Raw genomic sequence first — 20,162 nt, 5'->3', positions numbered from 1 at the left:
GTCCAGAAACCAGGCTACACACAGTGACATTTTCTTCTCCTTGCCTCAGTGTCACATCCACAGATGTGCATGTGTTGGTGTGGGGGAGGGGAGGAAGATTTTGTTTTGTTTTTTAAAGCTGACCAATCCAAATTATGCAAGCAGCTTTTTGCACCTGAGGAAAAAATGAGGTCTGGCTAAGGCTGTGTTGAAGGTTAAGGGCCTTTATGTTATGCTAGCCTTTTGTTGTTCTTCAACAGGCTTGGTGAAGGACTTACTGGTATTACAGCTGAAATATGCCACCCAGTGGACAAAATCTACTATAGCTTTAATTGCAAAAGAAAATACTGGAATGACTAAGGTCTCCTCTACACCTTACAGTAAGGTATGATTAACCATGTAAACACGCCTTTGAACGTGTAGCTGGGTCACAACTTATGGTGTGATAAAACAAGTAATAAACTACAAAGTTATTCCACAAAAAAAAAAAAAAGTGTAATAGCTTTGTAACTTGTTCTAATCATTCCATTAATTGAACATGTAGCCAAGTGCTCCCCTGTAGCTAGAAGCTCCATCAAATGAGGGGCTCCCAGCCACAGGAGTGCATCACATACTGCCAGCCCCGCAGCTGACAAGGTGCAACATGCTTATGGGTGCGTATGGGGCCTCTGGGTGTCAGAATGATGTATTCACCTTTCTGGGCCTCTCCCTGCTAGTTTCTCTCGTTCCTCTCTAGGGTCTTCCATCCCTTGTGACCCTTCCTGCCAAGCCTTGATGTAATGAATGGACAAGGAATGCTGCCTTTAGTTCAGAGGGCTTTAGGTAGAAGACCTCGTCTGGGTTATGGTCCCTCTAGCCTCATTCCACTTTTACTCTGGCTGAGCCTTTCAGCTGGAGATCCATTGGCCAGGACTGCAAGCGCTCAGCTCAGCTTCAGTCACATTCTTGCAACCTCCGGTCCCTTGGTCCCATTGTGACCCCTATGCAGGTCTCTGCAGCCATGGGTCTCATCTTCCAAAATATTGAATCTGCCTCTCCTGTCTCAGCGGACTTTGGTGCTGTAGGCTTCTGGGCTTATGTCCCTAGTCTCATCATTTTATGAACAAACAACACCTAAAATTTGGGGTGCCCAGGCACCCCTATCAGTGGCCTCCCCTACAGTCAAGAGAAGAGGAAACAAAACCATGCACATGTCTGGTTAAAAAAAAAAACAAACCTATGCTGCATCTGGGGTTAGTCTCACCCTCCAGCGGGGCTTGCAAAACAGAAACCAGGAAGGTTTGGAATACTTTTCTAGCTCTCAGTGCAGACTCCAAGGTTTCCTCCACCATGGCTGCTACTCCAAGTCCTTCCTTTGCAGTCCCCAGATTCTGCCCCTGGGCATAGGCAGCAGAAGGCTGGGTCTAAGAGGTCTTAGCCCCCCAAACATGGGGGTGGGAGGGTGCACAGATGGAGACAAGCAGCCAAAGCCTGCAGGCAGCTGGGAACTCAGCCCGGCCTGTCCATGTGTGAAGCAGCGCCCAGCTGAGCAGCAAATGTGTGGACAGGAAGGGATGTGGGGAAGGGGAGTGGGGGGTGGGCAGATTGAGGCCCCTGGAGCAGAGGGGAGGTGAATAGGGCCCCACGGCAGGTTGTGGGATGCTCACTGCCCGAGCAGCTTGTCCAGGGTCATGGAAGAGGGGGAAGGAGGTTCCTGTCGCCACCACAGGCAGGCACAGGGGGCAATCCTGCCAACCAGTCAGTTATCTCCCATTCTGTATTTGTCTTTTTGATTATGGGAGATAACTGAATGGGTGGCAGGATTTCCCAGAAGGATCTTGGGGCTCACTGAGGGTGAGCAATGTGATGCAGCTTTGTTTGCTTTTCCTTCAGGCCACCAAACTCTTTAATTTCACTGCTCAGTGGCCCACAGAGGAAACCTGAGTAGCCATACTCCTGGTCTTGCAGTAAGGAAACGTGCCTAGGAAGTAAGAAATGTGGGCCCAAACTCTCTCAGAGTGAGGCCTAGAACCTAGGTATCCCACTTCCAACATAAATGCCTTAATCACTAGGCTATTAGTCAAAAAGATGGTGCTGCTACTGCCATGCCTAATCTCAGCAGAAAGTTAAATGTGCATTTTCTTTTCTTTAAGGATTTTGGGCGCTATGAAGAATTGCAGTTCATTCTGTACTTTCTCAATGGATTGGTTTACAATAGACTGTATGCAGTCAGGTGCCTTAGCAGTCATTTTGGGTCACTTCTGAGCATGTACAGTAGGAAAAATCTAGGTCACATAAGGAACTGCTGAGCACTTGTTAAGCTAAAGTGGAGGTGCATAAAGGGCACATACAGAATCTAGGCATCTAAACAGAGGTTCTTGCTGCTTTCCTAGGTAAGACAAAATGATGGGGGCATTACTATGTTGCCACAGAGGCAGCAATTTGTTAGCCCTTTCAATCCAGGCAGTTAGACAAAAATTCAGAGTAATTCCAGTTAGGAGGCAAATTGGCAGGGGCAGATCCAGAGAGGCTGCTGTAGCATGGATGTGCAGGTACCCCCCCACCACTCCCACCTTTCAGTTAAAACTGCTTTTCAGGTAATACTGGGGGAGAGCAGTATGGGATAGGACTTTTTATTAAGCACCCAAGGAATGAAAGAAGATTTCCCAAGCCCCCTCCTTTCGCCTCTATCCCTTCTTATCTTCCCCCACCTTCCCCTGAGAGCTGCTCTCTCTGCTGACCCAGGGATGGGAGGTTCCACAACCACTCCTGCCCTGCTCTGCAGTGACCCAGGCTCAGCTGGGGACAGCAACACCAGCAGCAGCAAGTGGTCCACCCTCCATGTTCTGCCACTCCAGGCGTTCCTTGCCAGCCCAGAAGCAGGTGCAGGGAGAAGGGGAACCCATCTGCCAACACTGCTGTCCTCAGCTGATTCTGGCTTTCTGTGCAGCCTGGACGGAGTGAATCAGGACTGGCTGTGGAATCTCTCATTCAGCCCCTCAGGACAGCTGGGCAATAGTAAGAAGGGGTTGTATTGCTAAGCATACCCTTTTAAGGGTGTCACAGGTTACTAACACAGTATTAGTATGTTTAAGGATGTAAAAACCTACACAATTCGCAAGGTAAATACAGAGATTTCAAATAAGAATCCATAATGTCAAAATCATTCTGACTGGTTGTGGTCTTTCTGAATTCTTTGCAACAGAAGAATTGTTATATTATTTTTCCATAGTCAAAAAACTAGTGAAAGCTAAGAGCTGGCATTTTCCAAGGCACACTGTGAGTATAAACAGATTTGAGAACCACTTGTCTACAGTAAGGTGGAAGCTTATGATAAGTAACAAACTTTAGAGGTGCACTGATACAGGTCCTGGTTAAATCTGTGAAATCTGGGGTGGCAGGCAGGTGTGGGGGGAGAGGGGTGGCAGCAGGCAGGAAGGAAAGGAAAAGAAACAGCTGAGGAAGGGCAGAGGTGGCAGGAAGGGGAAGTGGTGGTGGCAGCGGCTCCAGGCCGAAGGGAAGAGTGACAGTGAGTGGAAGCGTGGGGCCTGCGCCAGTGCCCTGGGGTCGGGCCCAGGGTGAGACAGCAGGAGCTCTATGGAGCCGGACCAACACCACCCCTCTCTCCCTGCTGTTGGCCTGGCCACATGCAGTCCTGAGGCTCACTGGGACCGTGCACCTCCAGGGGTCTCTGCCTGCCACAGGCCATAAGCACCATACATACACACCCAAGTGCCTCCTGCACACCCTACCCCTCCCTCATATACCTCAGCCAACTTCTCCTCTCCACACATGACAACCCCTCCCTGCCACCCTCCCTCCTACACAGCCCCTCACAAACCCCATAACCACTCGCACCCTCCACACCTATCCACCCCCTACAAACTCCACACAAACACCCATAACCCTCCCCTACATACACACATATTCACACACACACAGCCCACACCCACAAACACTGTACCCAACCCACCACACTCCTCCATATCCCCGCCACAATATATAAAAGTAAAACTTAATTTTAAGCTATTATACAAATCACCTCTATCTACACAAACACAAATAAATCAGGACAAAAATATTATTTGAAATCAAATTAATGTACATTGTTTGATTTTTAAAATATATATATATTTTTTTTTTTCCTGTTCCAAAATGGCAAAACCCCTAGCCAAAATGAGTACTTCCGGGGGTAAGGGGAGGGCACTCCAGTGGCAGAGGTGAGGGGTTAGGGGGCAGGATTTCCAGTTCCAAGGTGGTGACCAGGGGGCGGGGCACGTCAGGGGGCGGGGCTACCCTTGCAGCCCTTGACAGCTTGCCAAAACTTGTTAAGTGGCCCTCCAGCTGAAATAATTGCCCGTCCCTCAACTAGGGCAAAATGTGTGATGCTTCTTCATGCAACTCTGTCAATGCATCTTAATTCTAACCTTTGACCCTACTCTTTCTGTTCTTAGCAGCAGCTCTGGATATGGAAATCGCAAAAGGGAGGCAAATTCTAAAGAGATTTCAAGTGAAAGATAACTTACTTCAGCCTGGAGTCTTTGAAGGTGTCTAAGTAGGAAGGATAACTCCATCTAATATTGTTCCCTTTACATCGCAGCTCTATATTTTGTCCTGCAGACAGACTCAAAGTAGCAGCTGGCTTTTGGAAGCGCCCTTTATCCATTACTTGTGTCATTATGGATTGGGACTTTGAAGATGAGTCAGTGGATTCTTTCTCCTTTAATTTGGGGATTTTGGGCTTCACTTTTTTGTTGACAGGTTTAATTTTGTTCTCCCCTGGTTCCTTTGGGCGCTTACCCTTTGCAGACTCTCCACCAACTAGTAAAATGTGAAGAGAAAAAGGTGTATTAGTGATGACTTTCAACAAAGAAAAGCTTACATATTATACACGCTTACCTATAAAGGTTTCTTCTCCACGAGTATCTGAAAGAAGCAGTCTTAATGTAAATTAATCTTCCCTCCTGGAAGGCTCATCTTGAACTGTCTTCAGATCAGGAAGCTACAAAAACTTAGGTAGGATGATAAATGTTCGTAACACTGAATTCATTAAACTGTTTAATGTAACCTCCCTCCCACTAAAAAATACAGACTCAATATAAGCTCTATCAATATAAAAGACTAATGGATGCAAAACATCAGAATTCAGTGTAGAAATGGAAAATGAACAGCCCCTTTATTGCAAATAAAAATAATCTAAACCACAACTTTTAGTTGCATCTGTTTTATGCCCTTGCAATTCACACTGTGACTATAATCTTACACCTTACAATTTATAATACCTGGCCATTTTCTCCTGCACATCTGTATAGTTTTGTAGATATACTGTGACAGAAGGGAGACTGATTAACAAACAACAGGAAATTTACACATCATTGCTGCTTGTATGTGGGTTTTGTTTGACTTTTTAAAACATTTATTGAATACAGTAGTTTAGTTCTATTTATGACATTTATTGTTCCTCCTGACTGAAGTCATTATAAAAATCTTCAGTACGTTTCTGGGTAAGCTTAAATGAGATTAAAAATAATAGGAATTAAATAAAGATGCCCTCAGCCCTGCATTTTCTATTTCAAAATAATAATAATTTTATCATTAATTTTTCCTATTCTCACAAGATTGTTTCTTTATAATAACATTTAATACTTTTCTGCAGCACATTACATACATATATTTCCTAGTCTTAAAATATAAGTGAGAAGTATTCAGTCTAAAATTTATGAATTGTTTCGAAGAAGAATGAGGAAACCTTCTGTAGCCTCATTTTGCAAGTAACCCTAGGCTCCTGAAAGATCTGTCAAACCCAGAGGCTTCTGGGAAATCTGCCTGCTGCTTCTGGCAACAACCTTCAGTAACTTGTTTAGACTGTGAAACAACATAAGGAGGTACTAATTGTCAATTATAGGACAAGCTTCAGACAGTAGTATAACATAAATAGTTATATTGATGAACAGTAGAGCTGAAGTCATCATTATGTATAGACTAACACAAAACAGGATTGTTTGAGGTCTCACTTACTGTTGCTACCCTAGCCACCTCAAATCCACCTGCAGTTCAGGTGTAATACCATCAAATGATCCACACTGTCCCAATAGCAGAAGAGTCTGAAAATGTATTAAACACTTTTTTGATTGGTAATATAATTGATTGTAATTCAGTTGTATCTCTTCTACAGTGGCGTGCTTCACCATAGAAAAAGGACATGGAAGGAACATGATCTGATCCTACAACTTGTCATACACAAAAGGAGACAAAAATACAAGGAGAGTGAATTTTTAGCTCATCTAGAAAAACTTAGATATTCCACAAATGACACACTATGCCACCATTCAAACCCCTGTGACATTTGGATTCCCTCAGTGAGCCTTCTCTCATATCTCTTCCTACTACTAAACTAAACAAGATAAAAAATGAACTCTTTGTATTTTATATACGACTTTCTGGCCCCACATACAGAAGGGATTGCCTTCTTCCTTAGGATGCATTGCAATCGCTACAGTCAGCTGATACCAACTGCCAGCAAATACCATCTATGCACTAAGTTCATTTTGTGAAAGTATATGGGAGGGTGTTCTCCATAATCACTCCTCATCTCTGACAATCTCTTCCTGTTGTAGTCCTTCAGAATCCATGCCTGGACATCTTCTACAAGCATTGTAAGACCTTTTTAACCTTTGGGGCACTGTCTAGCATAATTGAGCAAACACCCATTATTTGATATTTTTTATCTGTCTTAATCTTGTCTTTATTGTAAGCCCCCTCCGCCCCCACCCCCACCCGAGGCTCTTCTGAGCTTCTCCCACGGCTTCCCTGGCTGTGCTCGGCATGAGCTGCCCTGAGCAGACTCGGGTGCTGGCACTGACCCCAGCCGGCAGCAGCAGCATGCTGTCATCCCACATGCAGATTGGGGGGCCTGCACCCCCTGGGAGGGCTGCAGGGCTGTGCCAGGCTCCTCCTGGAGGGTGCAGGCCCCCAGATCTGCACGTGGGATGACAGCATGCTGCTGTCCCTCCCCCAGAGCACTGGTATTGGATGGGACCTCAGGGACTGATCACAGACACTAGCCAGCTACAGATGTCAACATCAGAGCAATCCTTCCACCCCTCTTCCTCCCTCTTCTTAGTTTCTGTTTCTCTGCAAGTCTGACTCTAAAACGTTTTGGATGCTTTCGTTTCATTTTGGAGATGTTTCAGAGCCTTCTGTTTTGTCTTGGATTTGGTGTTTCAGGTCGAAACAGGCCAAAACACCTCCGAAACGAAGCAGCTGCCAAAATTTTGCACAGCTCGAATCTTTCTGTTGTGACAGCCTCTTTGCATGCAGTGTTTCCATTTCATCAAGATTATGACATAAACCTCTGAGTTGACTGTGGCTCCTTAGGCAAGTCATCAAGAACTTCCTCCAAATCCATAGTTTGCTTAGGAGATAAATTAAGAGGAATTACTTTCTGATTGAACCTCATACAATGTCAGGACATGTGCCTTGTTCACTGGTGGAAAAAAGCCATTGACAGAGAAGTATTGGAAAATATAGCTGTGTGTTCAGCAATAATGTGCACAATTTCTTTGCAGGCTTGCCATTTTCTGAGATATTAAATATCAGTAATATTCTCAGCAATACTTGGCTAAGAAAAAAGTAGGAAGCAATACTTTCTGACTGACCTTTGCAGATGTAAAATTAGACATGCTAGGTAAATCCTACCACTGCACAGAGCTATCAGCAGAATTGATCTGACATTTCTGAATCACTCCTTCAATAGTGATTCAATCAGTGGATTGAAACTTAATCCATTTTTGCTTCCTGAAGCATTCCTTTAATTTAAACACCCCTATCCCTCTTTTTGTTTGTAAACAATTAACATGACAGTCACACTTTTACTGACAACATAATGTCTCAAGACTTGTAATGGAGGACTGGTTGATGGATGTATATTAATTCAGATTATCTGTGACTGTTCATTGTAAAATACCTTGAAGCTACTCACTAATATATTTAAATAATTCTACTTGCCATCAATCAATACACTTTGAAAAAAGAGAAATAATTCTATTTCATAGCATGTTAGTTTGAATTAAGGTTCGTGTGGGATGTATTCTTTACTACTCACTTCTGCATGCCTTCCTGCTTATATCTGCTTTAAAGGGAGATAAGCCCGTTTATGTATTCTGGGGATCATCTTGATTAAATGCTGGTGACCTAGCTGATCTCACAGAATGTTATATACCTAGTTTAGCAACTATGGCTCCCTGTGCTTCCATGTGGACTCCTACAGACCTCCTAGATAATTCTGTGCATGCCATCATTCCTTCAGTATTGATTTGAACACAGATGATTAGCAGTTACTCCGAACGTTTGGTTTTTTGTTGTACATTTAACTGATGCACCATTGTAGATAAGAATTTAAGGCAAAAATAGTGTACTATTTTGGCATGCACCTGGCAAGGCAATGCAACCATCTCAGAGCAGCCTGTATAGGTAGCATCTCTCTTTCACTCTTACACCAATTAGAGCAGGGGTGGACAAAATATGGCTCGCAGGCCAGATCCAGCCTGTGAAGGGTCTTTGTCTATCCCACAGCAGGTCCCTTGGTCCTGCCTGGCCCAGGTGCCATCCCGCCATGGTGCAGGGCTGGGGCGGCTCTGCAGCTGGACTGTCTTTCTAGGAAGCCCAGGGAGCAGTGGCTCCTTCCGGCTGCCACTGCCGCTGGTCCCAGCCCCATGGTATTGGGGGAAGCCATGCGCACAGCCCCAACCCGGGCCACCCTGCACCTGCTCCAGACTCACCCACACTAAGCAGTGTCAGTAGCAGCCGGGCAGAAACCGTTGTTCAGAGCAGGGGAAAAGGGGCCCCTCCCTCTTACCGCTGCTGGATGCTTCCTGCTACAGCTGCCAGGAGCCTGCACCCAGGGTACCCAGCCGCTGCCCCAAACAGCAGTGGTAACAGCAGCGGAGACACAGGGCAGCCCAGCACAGGCTCCAGGAGGCTGCAGTAGGAAGGGCCCAGCAGCAGTGAGGGGCAGGGGTCATTTTTCCCCACGCACTGAGCAACAGTTTCTGCCCAGCTGCCTCTGCTGATGCTCATTGTGTGCAAGCCCAGGGCAGGTGCAGGACAGGCCAGGTCAAGGCCATGCATGAGCTTCACCCTGGTACCATGGGGCTGGTGGCAGCAGCCAGAAGAAGCCATACTGCCACCTGGGCTGTCTAGAAAGGCAGTTCAGCTGCAGAGCCACTGCAGCCCCACAGTACACCCAGGGTGCAGCAGGATGCACCATGGGCAGGCACTGCAGAGTAGGTGCAGGTGGGCTGGGATTGGGGCTGTGTGCATGGGTTCTGGCTGATCTGGTCCCACTAGGGTGAGTCCAGGGTGGGCGTGGGGCAGGGCTGGGGCTGTGTGCTGTTGGCAGTGGTGGGGAGGCACCACAGGCTGCATGGGCTCTGGGCTGTTGTGGGGCAGGGATAGGTGCTGGCCAGTTCAGGGGAGCATGTACAAGGGGGGCTCCCCTGCACACCCCACCATACCCACAAACCCTCCCCCACTCACAATCACACACCTCACAAACACTGCACCTACCCACACACCTCCCAAACCTCACACCCCTCCCCACACACACCATGTGTGCACACCATGTGCATCTGGGGGGGAGCCCCACTCACTGCTACGTGCACAGGCTCCCCCCCACACACACACTTTTTGATCAGAGTACTTTTGCTCGCAGAAGGAGTTTCTGGTTTAGATACAGGACCCAGTGTTCCGCAACCTCAAAGTCCTAGGAAAGCAAGGCTCCTAGGCCTTGTTCCAAGGCTTTTGTTTGTAGAATGAACTTCCAGATAAAGTTCAGACTGTCTAATACTGGGGTGGTATGTAGCATTTGCTTTATCTTTCCAGAGGCCAAGGCACACACTAGTGACCACTGCACTGTTTTGGGTGCTGTCTTACCTCCCTGCTGATGGACAAGCTATGTAAGCACCAAAAATAGCAGGATAAAGTGGTCATAACAGCAAACTAACCTTATTAAGGTCTCTAGCTACCTTTTAATTAGGGGTGCACCAATAAAGATTTTTTTGATCAATAATGATGGCCAATTATGACTCAGCCATATCAGCCAATACCAAGACAATAGCCAATATGCAGCTCAGCATTTTGGAGAGCAGTATCCTGCCGGTAAGTCCATGGAGGAGAAGCAACGTGGAAGAGGGAAGGTATGCGAGGGGGCCACATTGAGGCCCCCCATGGTGAAGGAGAGAGTGGGCAGGGACAGTTGCTGCCCTGGTAAACCAGTAAATGCAACACCAGGAGCGGGGCGGAGCCACGGGCAGCTTAGCCAGGGGCCACAGGGGAGGTGAGAAAGTGTGGCAGCTCTCCGCTGCTGCACTCACCCCCAGGGGAAGCTTGTGGGGTATGTACTCCTTGGATTTGTGCATGGAGCAGAGATGAGCAGCTCACTGCAGGCTCAGGGCCAGGAGCTGCACTGACCTCTGCCCAGTGGGGGGACTGGGCAGAGGCTGTGCTCAGGGTGGGCAGGGGCAGGGCGGGTGTCAGTGGCACTGGCAGGGGTGGCTACAGTGCATTTTGGGGTGGCTGTAGCCCACTCTGTAGCCACCACTCCCAGTGCCACTGCCACCGCCCACCCCAAGTGCAGCCCTGGCCTAGCCCCCCACGCTGGGAAAAAGCCAGGAAAGTCCCTGGCCTGCAACAGGTAACCCGCCTCCACCCCGCATACAAATTTGGGCAGCACATGCCCCCCATGCCTCCTCCAGGGGTGTGTGCAGCAGCAGGGAGTCACTTTCTCTCCTGACCCTTTGTGCCCCCCAAGACAAGCTGCCTGTGGCTCTGCCCGACCCCCAGCATTGCATTCACTGGAATGGCTGGGCAGCACCTGCCCCTGCCCCACTGCCTCCCTTACCACGGGGGCCTTGATCTGCCCCCCCCTCCCCCTCATGCCCCTGACCCCTCCCACACCCTTCCCCCCACAGACTTACTGGCTGGATGCTGATTTCCAAGCTGCCTGGCTGCATTTCTGGCTGTGTGCATGCTGCAGCTGTGCACATGCACACTGCATTTATTGGTGGCATTATCAGCTACACTGGCCAAAACAATCTGATTGCTGATGTTAATTTTCCTTTTATTGGTGCGAATCTGACATGCGACCGATATATCGGTGCACCTTTACTTTTAGTTACGGGTGACTCTACCAACAACTTTAGTTTTCCTATGAAGGGACTACCCCCCATTCCAGTTCAGCCAATAGTCCACCAATTGAGAGCTGCACTTTTGTAGTGAGATAAGGCTGAATACCCCCATGTATACAAGTTATGCATGCACATTCCACAATGGCATTCCCACAGAGGTCTTCAAAGCTGGTGGAACAGCACTAGCACAAAAACTTCACCAACTTCTCATCAAAATATTGATTAATGAGGAAGTTCCACCTGACTTAAAGGATGCCAACATTGTGACCAACTTCACAAAAGGAGAGAAGTCAGTGTGTGGGAACTACCAAGACATTGTTCTCCTCTTCATTGCCAGGAAGATTCTTGCTTGCATCCTTCTGAATCACCTCCCCCCCTTGCCAAAGATGTCCTTCCAGAATCCCAGCGTGGCTTTAGAGCACCACGGGGTACCACTGACATGATTTTTGTTGCACAACAGATCCGGGAGAAACATAGAAAGCAACACTAGGAGCTGTTCATGGCATCCATTGAACTAACCAAGGTCCTCAGCCTCATCAATTGTGGAGCCTTATGGAAGCTGCTGGCTATGTTTGGATGCCCACTGAAGTTCATCAGCATCCTCAGGCTACTCCATGATGGGATGACCACCACAGTCCTTAGCAATGGATCAGAGACAGACACATTTACCCTCCATACTGGTGTCAAGCAGGGCTGCATCATCACCCCAACCTTTTCTCCATCTCGCTGTGATTTTGATTCTCATCTGTGACCACCTTCCTCCCAGAATTGGAGCTGAGTATCAAACGGATGGTCAGCTTTTCAACCTGCAGCACCTTCACAGCAAAGCAAAAGTTACCAAAACTGGTACCACTGACCTTCAGTACACTGATGACTGTTATCCTTGTGCACGCTGAGACCAATCTGCAGTCCACCCCTGACTGTTTTTCAGATGCCTATCACAGCCTGGGACTCTCCCTTAATATTGGGAAGACCAAGGTACTCTATTAGCCGACCCCAGCACAAGCTGTTCCACTCCCCACACAAATTACCATTGGTGCAGAACCCCTGGAAAACATTGAGCATTTCCCATACCTTGGCAGCCATCTCTTCCAGTCAGTCAGTCTTGATGTAAGAATTGAACATAGGATTTCCTGGACAAGCATATCCTTCAGAAAGCTTCTTCACCATGTCTTTGCCAATTGAGATCTGCAGATGGAAACTAGGATCCCAGTCTATGATGCAGTGGTTATCCCCATGGTCCTCTACAGGTGTGAGATGTGGGTGACATATCAAAGCCATTTTATGTGCCTGGAATGGTTCCATCAGCATTGTCGCCTCAGAAAGATCCTTTGCAGTAGATGGGAAGACCACTTCACCAATGTCAGCATCTTCTCTGCAGCTAACATAACCAGCATCGAGGCAAAGATCATGAAACATCAACTCCGCTGGGCTGGCCACTGTGTGCAGATGGCCAACGCTTGTCTCCCAAAGCAAGTCCTCCACTCTCCTCTCAATTTGGTCCTGGCAAGAGGTCCCGCAGAGGACAGAGGAAGTGCTACAAGGACACCCTGAAAGCATACCTTAAGAAGGGTGGCATCAACATTACAAACTGGGAAATGCTAGCTGGTAACAGGTCTTAACAGGTCCTGGCCAACAGCTCTGCCCCCTACCTCTCCCCCTCCCCCAAGGCACCACCTGTCATATCTGCGGAAAAACTTGCAGAGCATGGACTGGACTCTTCAGCCATCTTAAAACTCACCGATAATCCCCCCTCAGCAGACATCATCGTTGTGTCAAAGGGCAGCTGAAAAAAAAACAGCCCAAACTCCACAACTGAAAGTTGGGCAGAGTCTACAGGCACCCACGCATAAACATCTGGCCTATGCAAGAGTCCACACAGCCAAAACCTGGGCATCTCCAACCATCATGGGGAGTACACAGGCTCTCTACATAGGCTCTCCGAGGTTTCAATCAGAACCTCGGAGACCTCAGACTGAACATAACTATAGTCCGTGAGTAGGCAATCCCAGTGCCAATGCCCAGACTAGCTACATGAGAAACAGACTGAGGGCTCCTTTTTCCCTGAGTCTAATACTAGCTCTTGGTTGTGATCCTCCTCTGGCCCCAGCTCCATTGGTAGAGGTTGCTGAATCCTCTCCAGTCATTTTGGGGAGTGAGGTAGATTTTGGGGCCAAGTCTATGACCTCCACCCAGTGGCTCACAAGTCATAACTGTCTTTCTTGCTTCATATTCAGGCTTTGGTAGGCACATCCCTTTGGCCCAGCTAGAGACTTCCCACAATCTAATTCTACCTCTTAAAGGTCCTCAAAGAGGCAGACTGCCTCCTGAAGGTCCGTAACCCAGTGTCTACGCCCACCCCCACCAGCAATATCTGTATAAACTATTTGACTGTCACAAATTCCACAATTTTCAAGGGCAAGTTGAATTCTGGCTTCAACCACAAGGTCCTTAGGATTTTAAGGAACTGCAACACTGCTCAGGGCTAAGAGTCTGAATGAAAGGGCTCTGCCCAGAACTGGCATCTAAATGTCTCCTCCATGTTCCTCACAATCTAAAATGGCAGATTTGAGGGTGTCATAACTACTACGTGCAGTCTCAGAGCCAGAAGGCTATTTAAAGCTCCCCTGGTCAAGTACAGCACCAGCTTGGTAGCCTAGGGCTCCCACAGCCACTAGTTGCATCTTAGGCTAGATATCAGGAAGCGCTACTTCACTGTCAGGGTGGCTAGGATCTGGAACCAACTTCCAAGAGAAGTGGTGCTGGCTCCTACCCTGGGGTCTTTAAGAGGAGGCTGGATGAACACCTCAACGGGGTCGTTTGACCCCAGTACTCTTTCCTGCCATGGCAGGGGGTCGCATTTGATGATATGCTCAGGTCCGTTCTGACCCTACCCTACCAACTATGAAACATGTCCTGGCTACCCACTCAAAAGTCTCTAAAAAAAAAAAAAAAAGCTTTGGGCTCATTGCTGGGCACCATTTTGGTAAGCATTCTACCCCCTTCTTCCTAGGCTAGGGAAGCCATACCTGTCTGCATGCTGGGCTCCACTTGTTCCAGCAATTTAAACATAAAGTGTTAGCTGTTCCTCTTTCCACTTTTTCTGAAACTGCTGCAGCTGAATCTGGAGAGGCTGAAACACCAGCTTTTGTTGCTGAAATGCTTGTTGCTGATGATGATACAGCCCCTTCATCCACTTCAATATAGCCTTGGGGCTCATTCTGCTGGTTCACAGCTGGAGGATACTTGTGTTCTCCACCACCCATAAGCAGACTGGTGTGCTTGCTTCCATGCAGATGGCCTCTGTACCCTTACGAATCCCTCAGCCAGTTCAAACAATAGTCCATAAAACAAATGATAATCCTCGACCCAAATAAATGAATGAGAAAAGCAAAACTTCACTTTTCTCCAGGAGGCAGGAAATAGCCCCTTAGCTCCTCTGGGTTTTATTCTCCCTACCAGCCACAAACTGATTTTTCCCCAGCTTCCAGAGTTTGCTTTCCCTTTGGGCTTTTAACTGCCAGCTAATCACCCAGAGATGGGCTCCTACCCCAGGGTTGTCTGCCTCACTAAATGGACCAGACAGCCCTGTTACTAAGCAACACATTTCTTATGTTGCTGTTCTGCTGCTTGCATGCCATGGGGAGATTGTACAGGTCTTTAGGAAAGTAGTCTTCCACAGCCTGAAATTCTGCTACCGTTACTGGTTGTCCCAGTTTGACCAGTCACTGCTGGCTAAGCAAGCCCAGAAGTGCCACTTCACTCTGCTCGATTTCTTTCTTTTCCTCCTCTTATAAATCTACCTGTATTACTGCCACAGCCATGTCATTACCACTTTTCAGTCCACAGATACGAGTCCATCCAGCCAATACGTGCATATCATCCTTTTTATAGTATCAACTGTCATGACTACGGCACTCAGCATTGTACTCTCATGCTACCTAACAGCAATTTAAAAGTGGCACAAGCAAAACACAGGTTAACCACTGAAGGCCAAGAGCTAAATCCGAGTCATTGGTTTGACCCCAAATATCATATTTCTTTTAAATTCAACAAAAAAATCCCAAAACATAAAGGACCAAGTGGTAGAACATTGCACATAGCCTACCTTCCCCAGAGGCAGCTAACTGAACTCACATAAAGCGAAGTGGATGCACTGCTTAACAAGAGAAGTACCTTAAATAGCATAGCAAAGTCAGGTAGACATGCTTGGGTTTGATCTGGTTAATTTAGTGTATTCTAGAACAAACAGATTAATCCAAATTAACATCTTCATGAAGAGAAGGCACGATAAACAAACTAAACTGGAAAAAGGTATATTCCACAATAAAAATATCTATGCAAGGACTTAAAGGTAAAACCACAAAATAGTTATTCTATACTATGAATTTTCTCCATGCAGATATCTCTCTGATAGTGTAATGGAAAATCATGGGTTGAAACTAAGCATCAATGAAATACATTTATAACAAGGGTCAGCAACCTTTTAAGAGTAGTAGAACAAATTATCACCGCTCACTCAGAAGGTGGGCCCCCCATCTGCGGACCTGGCCATCACTGAATGCACTTCCAATCTGGCCATAAACTTCCCCTAGCTGTTGAATCACCACTTTCATCCTGGCTTGGTGGGCCAAATAAAATCTCTTGGCAAGCCAGATCCTGTAGACTGCCAGCCCCTGATTTAGAGTGACTGGCAATGAAAAGATATTTGACCCATAACATGTAGTATTCATGAACAAAAAAGCCATCAGTCACTTCCCTCTTTATGCAAATTAGAATCCTGCACAAAGCAACAAAAATGGTTACAGGTCTAGGAACCATACCTTGCAAGAGAAAGTTGGAAGAATAAAGATTATTTAGTCTGGAGTATGGGGAGGATTTAATAATGGTTTTCAAGTACCTGAGGGGTGACAATAAAGAGGAATATAATATGCTATTCTCTGGCAGCAAAGGGAGAAGTAGAGAAGTTGTAGAATCTCTATCCTTGGTAATTAAGAACAGATTAGATAAACACCTGTTGAGAATAGCCTAGACCAGCTGTGTCCAACATTTTTTTGCCCCAGGAGCTGGATGCAGATGTCCTAGGCTGAATTTGGCCAGTGGGCCCAATGTAGCACTTGGGGCAGGTATGGCAGGGGGCTGATCGGGTACAGGCAGGACCCAATCTAGCTGTGTACAAGCAGGGGAGATATAGTGTGCAGGCCAGGTGCAGCTGAGTTGCCAACAGGCTGCCCAGGACCCAATCTGGCTATGAGGCAACAACCCAGGGCCCTGATCTGGCCACATCGCAGTGGCCCAGGCCTGAACCAGACCCATGGCATTTGGAAACCTAGTGATGGGGAGCAATGCCATTGCTAATTGCCACGTCTCCCCCACTGCCAAATGTCCTGACCTGTAGGGAGCCCCAAGGGCTGGATGCCATGGCTCCATGGGCTGGAGACTAAGCATTCCTGGTATGGATGGAGGGGTGGCAGCCTACAGCTGGGATTTTATCTGGCCCGTGCAGCCAGGGTGTTGGCTTATGAAAAACCTCAAACCAGCGCTTAAAAGTATTTGACAACTGCTTTCCTGTTTTCCACCTAGAGCTGAAGCACAGAATGTTTTTCTTCTTCATGACATGTAGCGCTCACGTGTTTCTTCCCTCAGAAAAGCAAAAAAGGTTTCATATGAACTACTGGCTTATGTTCTGCACTTAAGGGAAAAAAAGGAATTTGGCATTTCTGCAAAAGGCTTTTTCCCCATCTCAAAAACACATGAAGAAGCAGCCATATTCTGGTCAGTACCCTTAAGCACAAGAAAACCAAAACCAGGTTGTTGGCAGTGGACTGAGGTTGTATAAGAGAGTAAATCTGTTTTTTGTCTAGGGAATAAGAGAAGCTGGGGCTCACAGCCTGCGCGGGCTGGGAGAAACACAGCTCTGCTGCACTGGGACGCTGCTTTGAAGTCCCACAACTTCATGCCCCTTCGCCGCCTCTCCGGGACTCTTCTTTGCATCCCAACTCCGCTGGACGCTGCCTCTACACCCACGCGGACCCGACGCTGCCCAGAAATCAGACTCTGAGGCGAGGTGGGTGGGGAATAGCCCGTAACCCCACCTCCCACCTAAAAAAATGGACACGTTTGCAAGTACGTGGGGGATGTAACCCGAGTGGTCCAGGCGGATTTCAACCCGAGCCCCATTTACACCGGTAGCCTTTACACATGTTTCAAGCCCCAGGGATAGGTTGGGGGCCCGAGGGGGGGAGGGCAGGATTGGAAGTGAGACACAAACCTGCCCCGCACATGTGCTGGGGGCAGCAGGAGGTGCAGGGCGGGCGGCGGGATGCAGCGGCAGGTGACGGCAGGCAGCGGATCAGCCCGGCCGGCCGGGGCCGGCGGGGGCGGGGGCATGGAGGAGCCGCGGGACCTGCTCTCACCGTGTCGCAGCGCTTCGTGCAGCAGCAGGAGGCTGAGCCACAGCCACGGCCTCATGTCGGCGGTGCGCGGGCAGGGGCGGGCGCGTCCTCCGCGAGGCTCCCGCCGAGCTGGGCGCGGGCAGGAGGAGAGCGGGCTGGGGCCGGGGGAGGAGCCGGCGGGGCGGGGCCGCCTCCCCCCGGCCCGAGCCGGGACGGGCCAGAGCAGCCCTGCCTCTGCGCCCAGGGCCGATTCCCGCCCCCCGGGCTGCCCGGGAGGCGCGCTCGTAGCGTCCCTGCGCTGCTCTGCTCTGCTCAGAGGCCGGCAGAAAGCGGCGGGCGCCGTGGTTTTCCTTGGAGCAGGAGCCCGCTTCTCTCCTCCTGCCTCAGACCTCAGGGGCCGGGGCCACCCAAGGAATGGGAGCCCCGGGTCCAAGTCCCTCTTCTGCCACTTCTTCCCCAGCCTAGGGAGGGCCCTCAGCACCCCGCTGCAGGCGCTCAGAAGTGTGCACCTGGGCGAGGGCAGGGATGGCAGCCCTTGTGCTGAAGTCCTGCCATGCAGAAGCCCATGGAAGAGCTGAGTTTAGGGCCGTGCTTCCCAAGCCATGCGCCGAAGCACGAGAGCACGCCATCAGAAATGACCAGGTGCGCCGTGAAATTTTGCTGTGGCAACGAGCTACAATAGGTATGAGGATGGGGAATGCCTTAACAGGTGTGACAACCTTCCCATTGGACGATACCACATCAATCTAACATTAAACACATTTATTTATTTATTATTTTACATGATGTAAGAAAAGGCTTTGATTCAAATATTCAAAGAGACATAGGTATCCCTTGCCACCTAACCCCAGAGATATCTAACTGATCACACTCTAACCACTGGAGTTCAAGTTCAAGCCAAAGTCCCAAGGGCTTTGAAGACCATGGACACATCTGGCAAGGTGCCTGGTACTTGCAACACTTAAGTACCATTGGATTTGCTTATGCTGTGCTGATATGATGCTCAGTTTGTTTCCCTGTCCAACCAGGCCTATATCACCTGAACCAACCTTGGAAATGTGACAGTGAAGATGCCTTCAGATAACTGTTGGGACCAGCCCTCTGGTGGAGATACGTGGGTGAAAGTCCATCATGCCCCCAAGAGCCATAAACCCCTGGCGGACCCCCGACCCCCCCCCCAGCACAGAGTCTGGAGGTAAGCAGGGACCACAGCAGGTAGCCAGGAACAGTGTTGGGAGGCAGCTGAGTGGAGCCAAGCCTAGCCCCCAGGGAGCCACACAAGCAGGCACGCTCTGGGTCTAGAGTGCGAGTTAGCACAGGAGTTTGCATGGGAGGGTGAATGGGAGGGCTGCTGGCAGGCACTCTCAGTCCTGAGTTGGCCCCCAGTTGCCCCATGCATGTCAGGGCACCCTCTGGGAAACCAAAGCCCCTCCATGCCGAGGAAAGTCCCCCCAGCACTGGACATTAGGTAAAGGGGACGGGGACCAACCTTCTCTCCCTCCCAGGGATCCTGGGAATCCCCCAGCTGTTCGGGAAACCAGGAAGCTAAGGGATCTCCCTACAGGCAACTGCTCGAGCCTGCCTGCTAAGCCGCAGCAGCAGCAGCAGCAGCAGCAACAGCTGGTAGGGACCAAGTTGGGGCATTAACACCCACTCGGTCTCCTACAAACCATACGCAGACACTCAGCCAGGGTACCCTGCAATATCATGATGGGTACACACTGTACCCCTAGGCTTCCTGGTTTGGATAGATCACTCCCCACTCCAGTACCTCAGAGACCTTCACCCAGACAGAGCCTATGGTCCTGGCCTGCACACAGACGGAGCCCTTGACTCCAGGCTGTGGGGGCTGCCTAGTATGCCTGCTGGTTGCTGAGACCAAGGCCAAGAGTGGTCTCACTTGTGGGATGTGCTTGCTGCTGGAGACTCTGGAGAGCTGGGTGAGGGAGCTACAGGAGGAGGTGGACAGGCTGCAGATCATTAGGGAACATGAGGCAGAGACTGACATCTACTGCCAGGCCCTGCATCTGGAGAAGGAAGCCACGGACACAGGCCATGGAGCCAGGCAGAGGAGTGGGCCTGACCGTGATGCCACAACTGATAGCGGTTGGGAACTGGTATCGTCAGGAGTGAAACCACAATGTGCATCAATTGTCCCACCAATTACCCTGGACAACAGTTATGCAGCCCTCTCACCATCGACAGATGTTGCATCCGTGTGGGATCAGCTGACCCCAGCAAAGAAGCAACGTAGGGTGATAGTCGTGGGAGACTTCCTGCTATGGGGCACAGGAGCCATTTGCCATCCAGACCCCCTTGCACAAGAGGTTTGCTGCCTTCCAGGAGCCAGGATCAGAGATGTTAAGGTGAGAACCCCTAAGCTGGTCCGCCCTACTGACCACTACCCCATACTCCTTGTGTTTGTGGGCACCAACAACAAAGCAAGAAGCAGCCCCAGGAGGATCATGAGAGACTACAAGACCATGGGGGCAAAGCTCAAGGGCCTAGGAGCACAGGTAGTCATCTCCCCAATCCTCCCGGTCAGAGGCCGTGGCCGTTGGAGGAAGGAATGCATCGAGGAGGACAACTGAAGACTTAAGAGATAGTATCAATGTGTGGGATT

General features: G+C 49.1%; 1 protein-coding gene across 1 annotated transcript in view; it reads right to left on the bottom strand.

Moving 5' to 3' along the window:
• Window positions 1-17,710, bottom strand: part of PDGFRL (platelet derived growth factor receptor like) — a 34,278-nt gene extending 16,568 nt beyond the window's left edge. Inside the window, exons 1-2 of the mRNA XM_006262532.4 lie at window positions 17,561-17,710; window positions 4,485-4,779 (exon numbers count right to left, since the gene is read on the bottom strand). Of these exons, the coding sequence (XP_006262594.1) occupies window positions 4,485-4,779; window positions 17,561-17,615 (350 nt within the window). The 5' untranslated portion in view covers window positions 17,616-17,710. The remainder of the gene's footprint in view (window positions 1-4,484; window positions 4,780-17,560) is intronic.
• Between the last annotated feature and the right edge of the window lie 2,452 nt (window positions 17,711-20,162).

Source organism: Alligator mississippiensis, chromosome 2 (genome assembly GCF_030867095.1).
Source record: "Alligator mississippiensis isolate rAllMis1 chromosome 2, rAllMis1, whole genome shotgun sequence".
In the NCBI taxonomy this organism is placed as follows: domain Eukaryota; kingdom Metazoa; phylum Chordata; order Crocodylia; family Alligatoridae; genus Alligator; species Alligator mississippiensis.
This window is presented reverse-complemented; position numbering and strand designations above follow the sequence as displayed.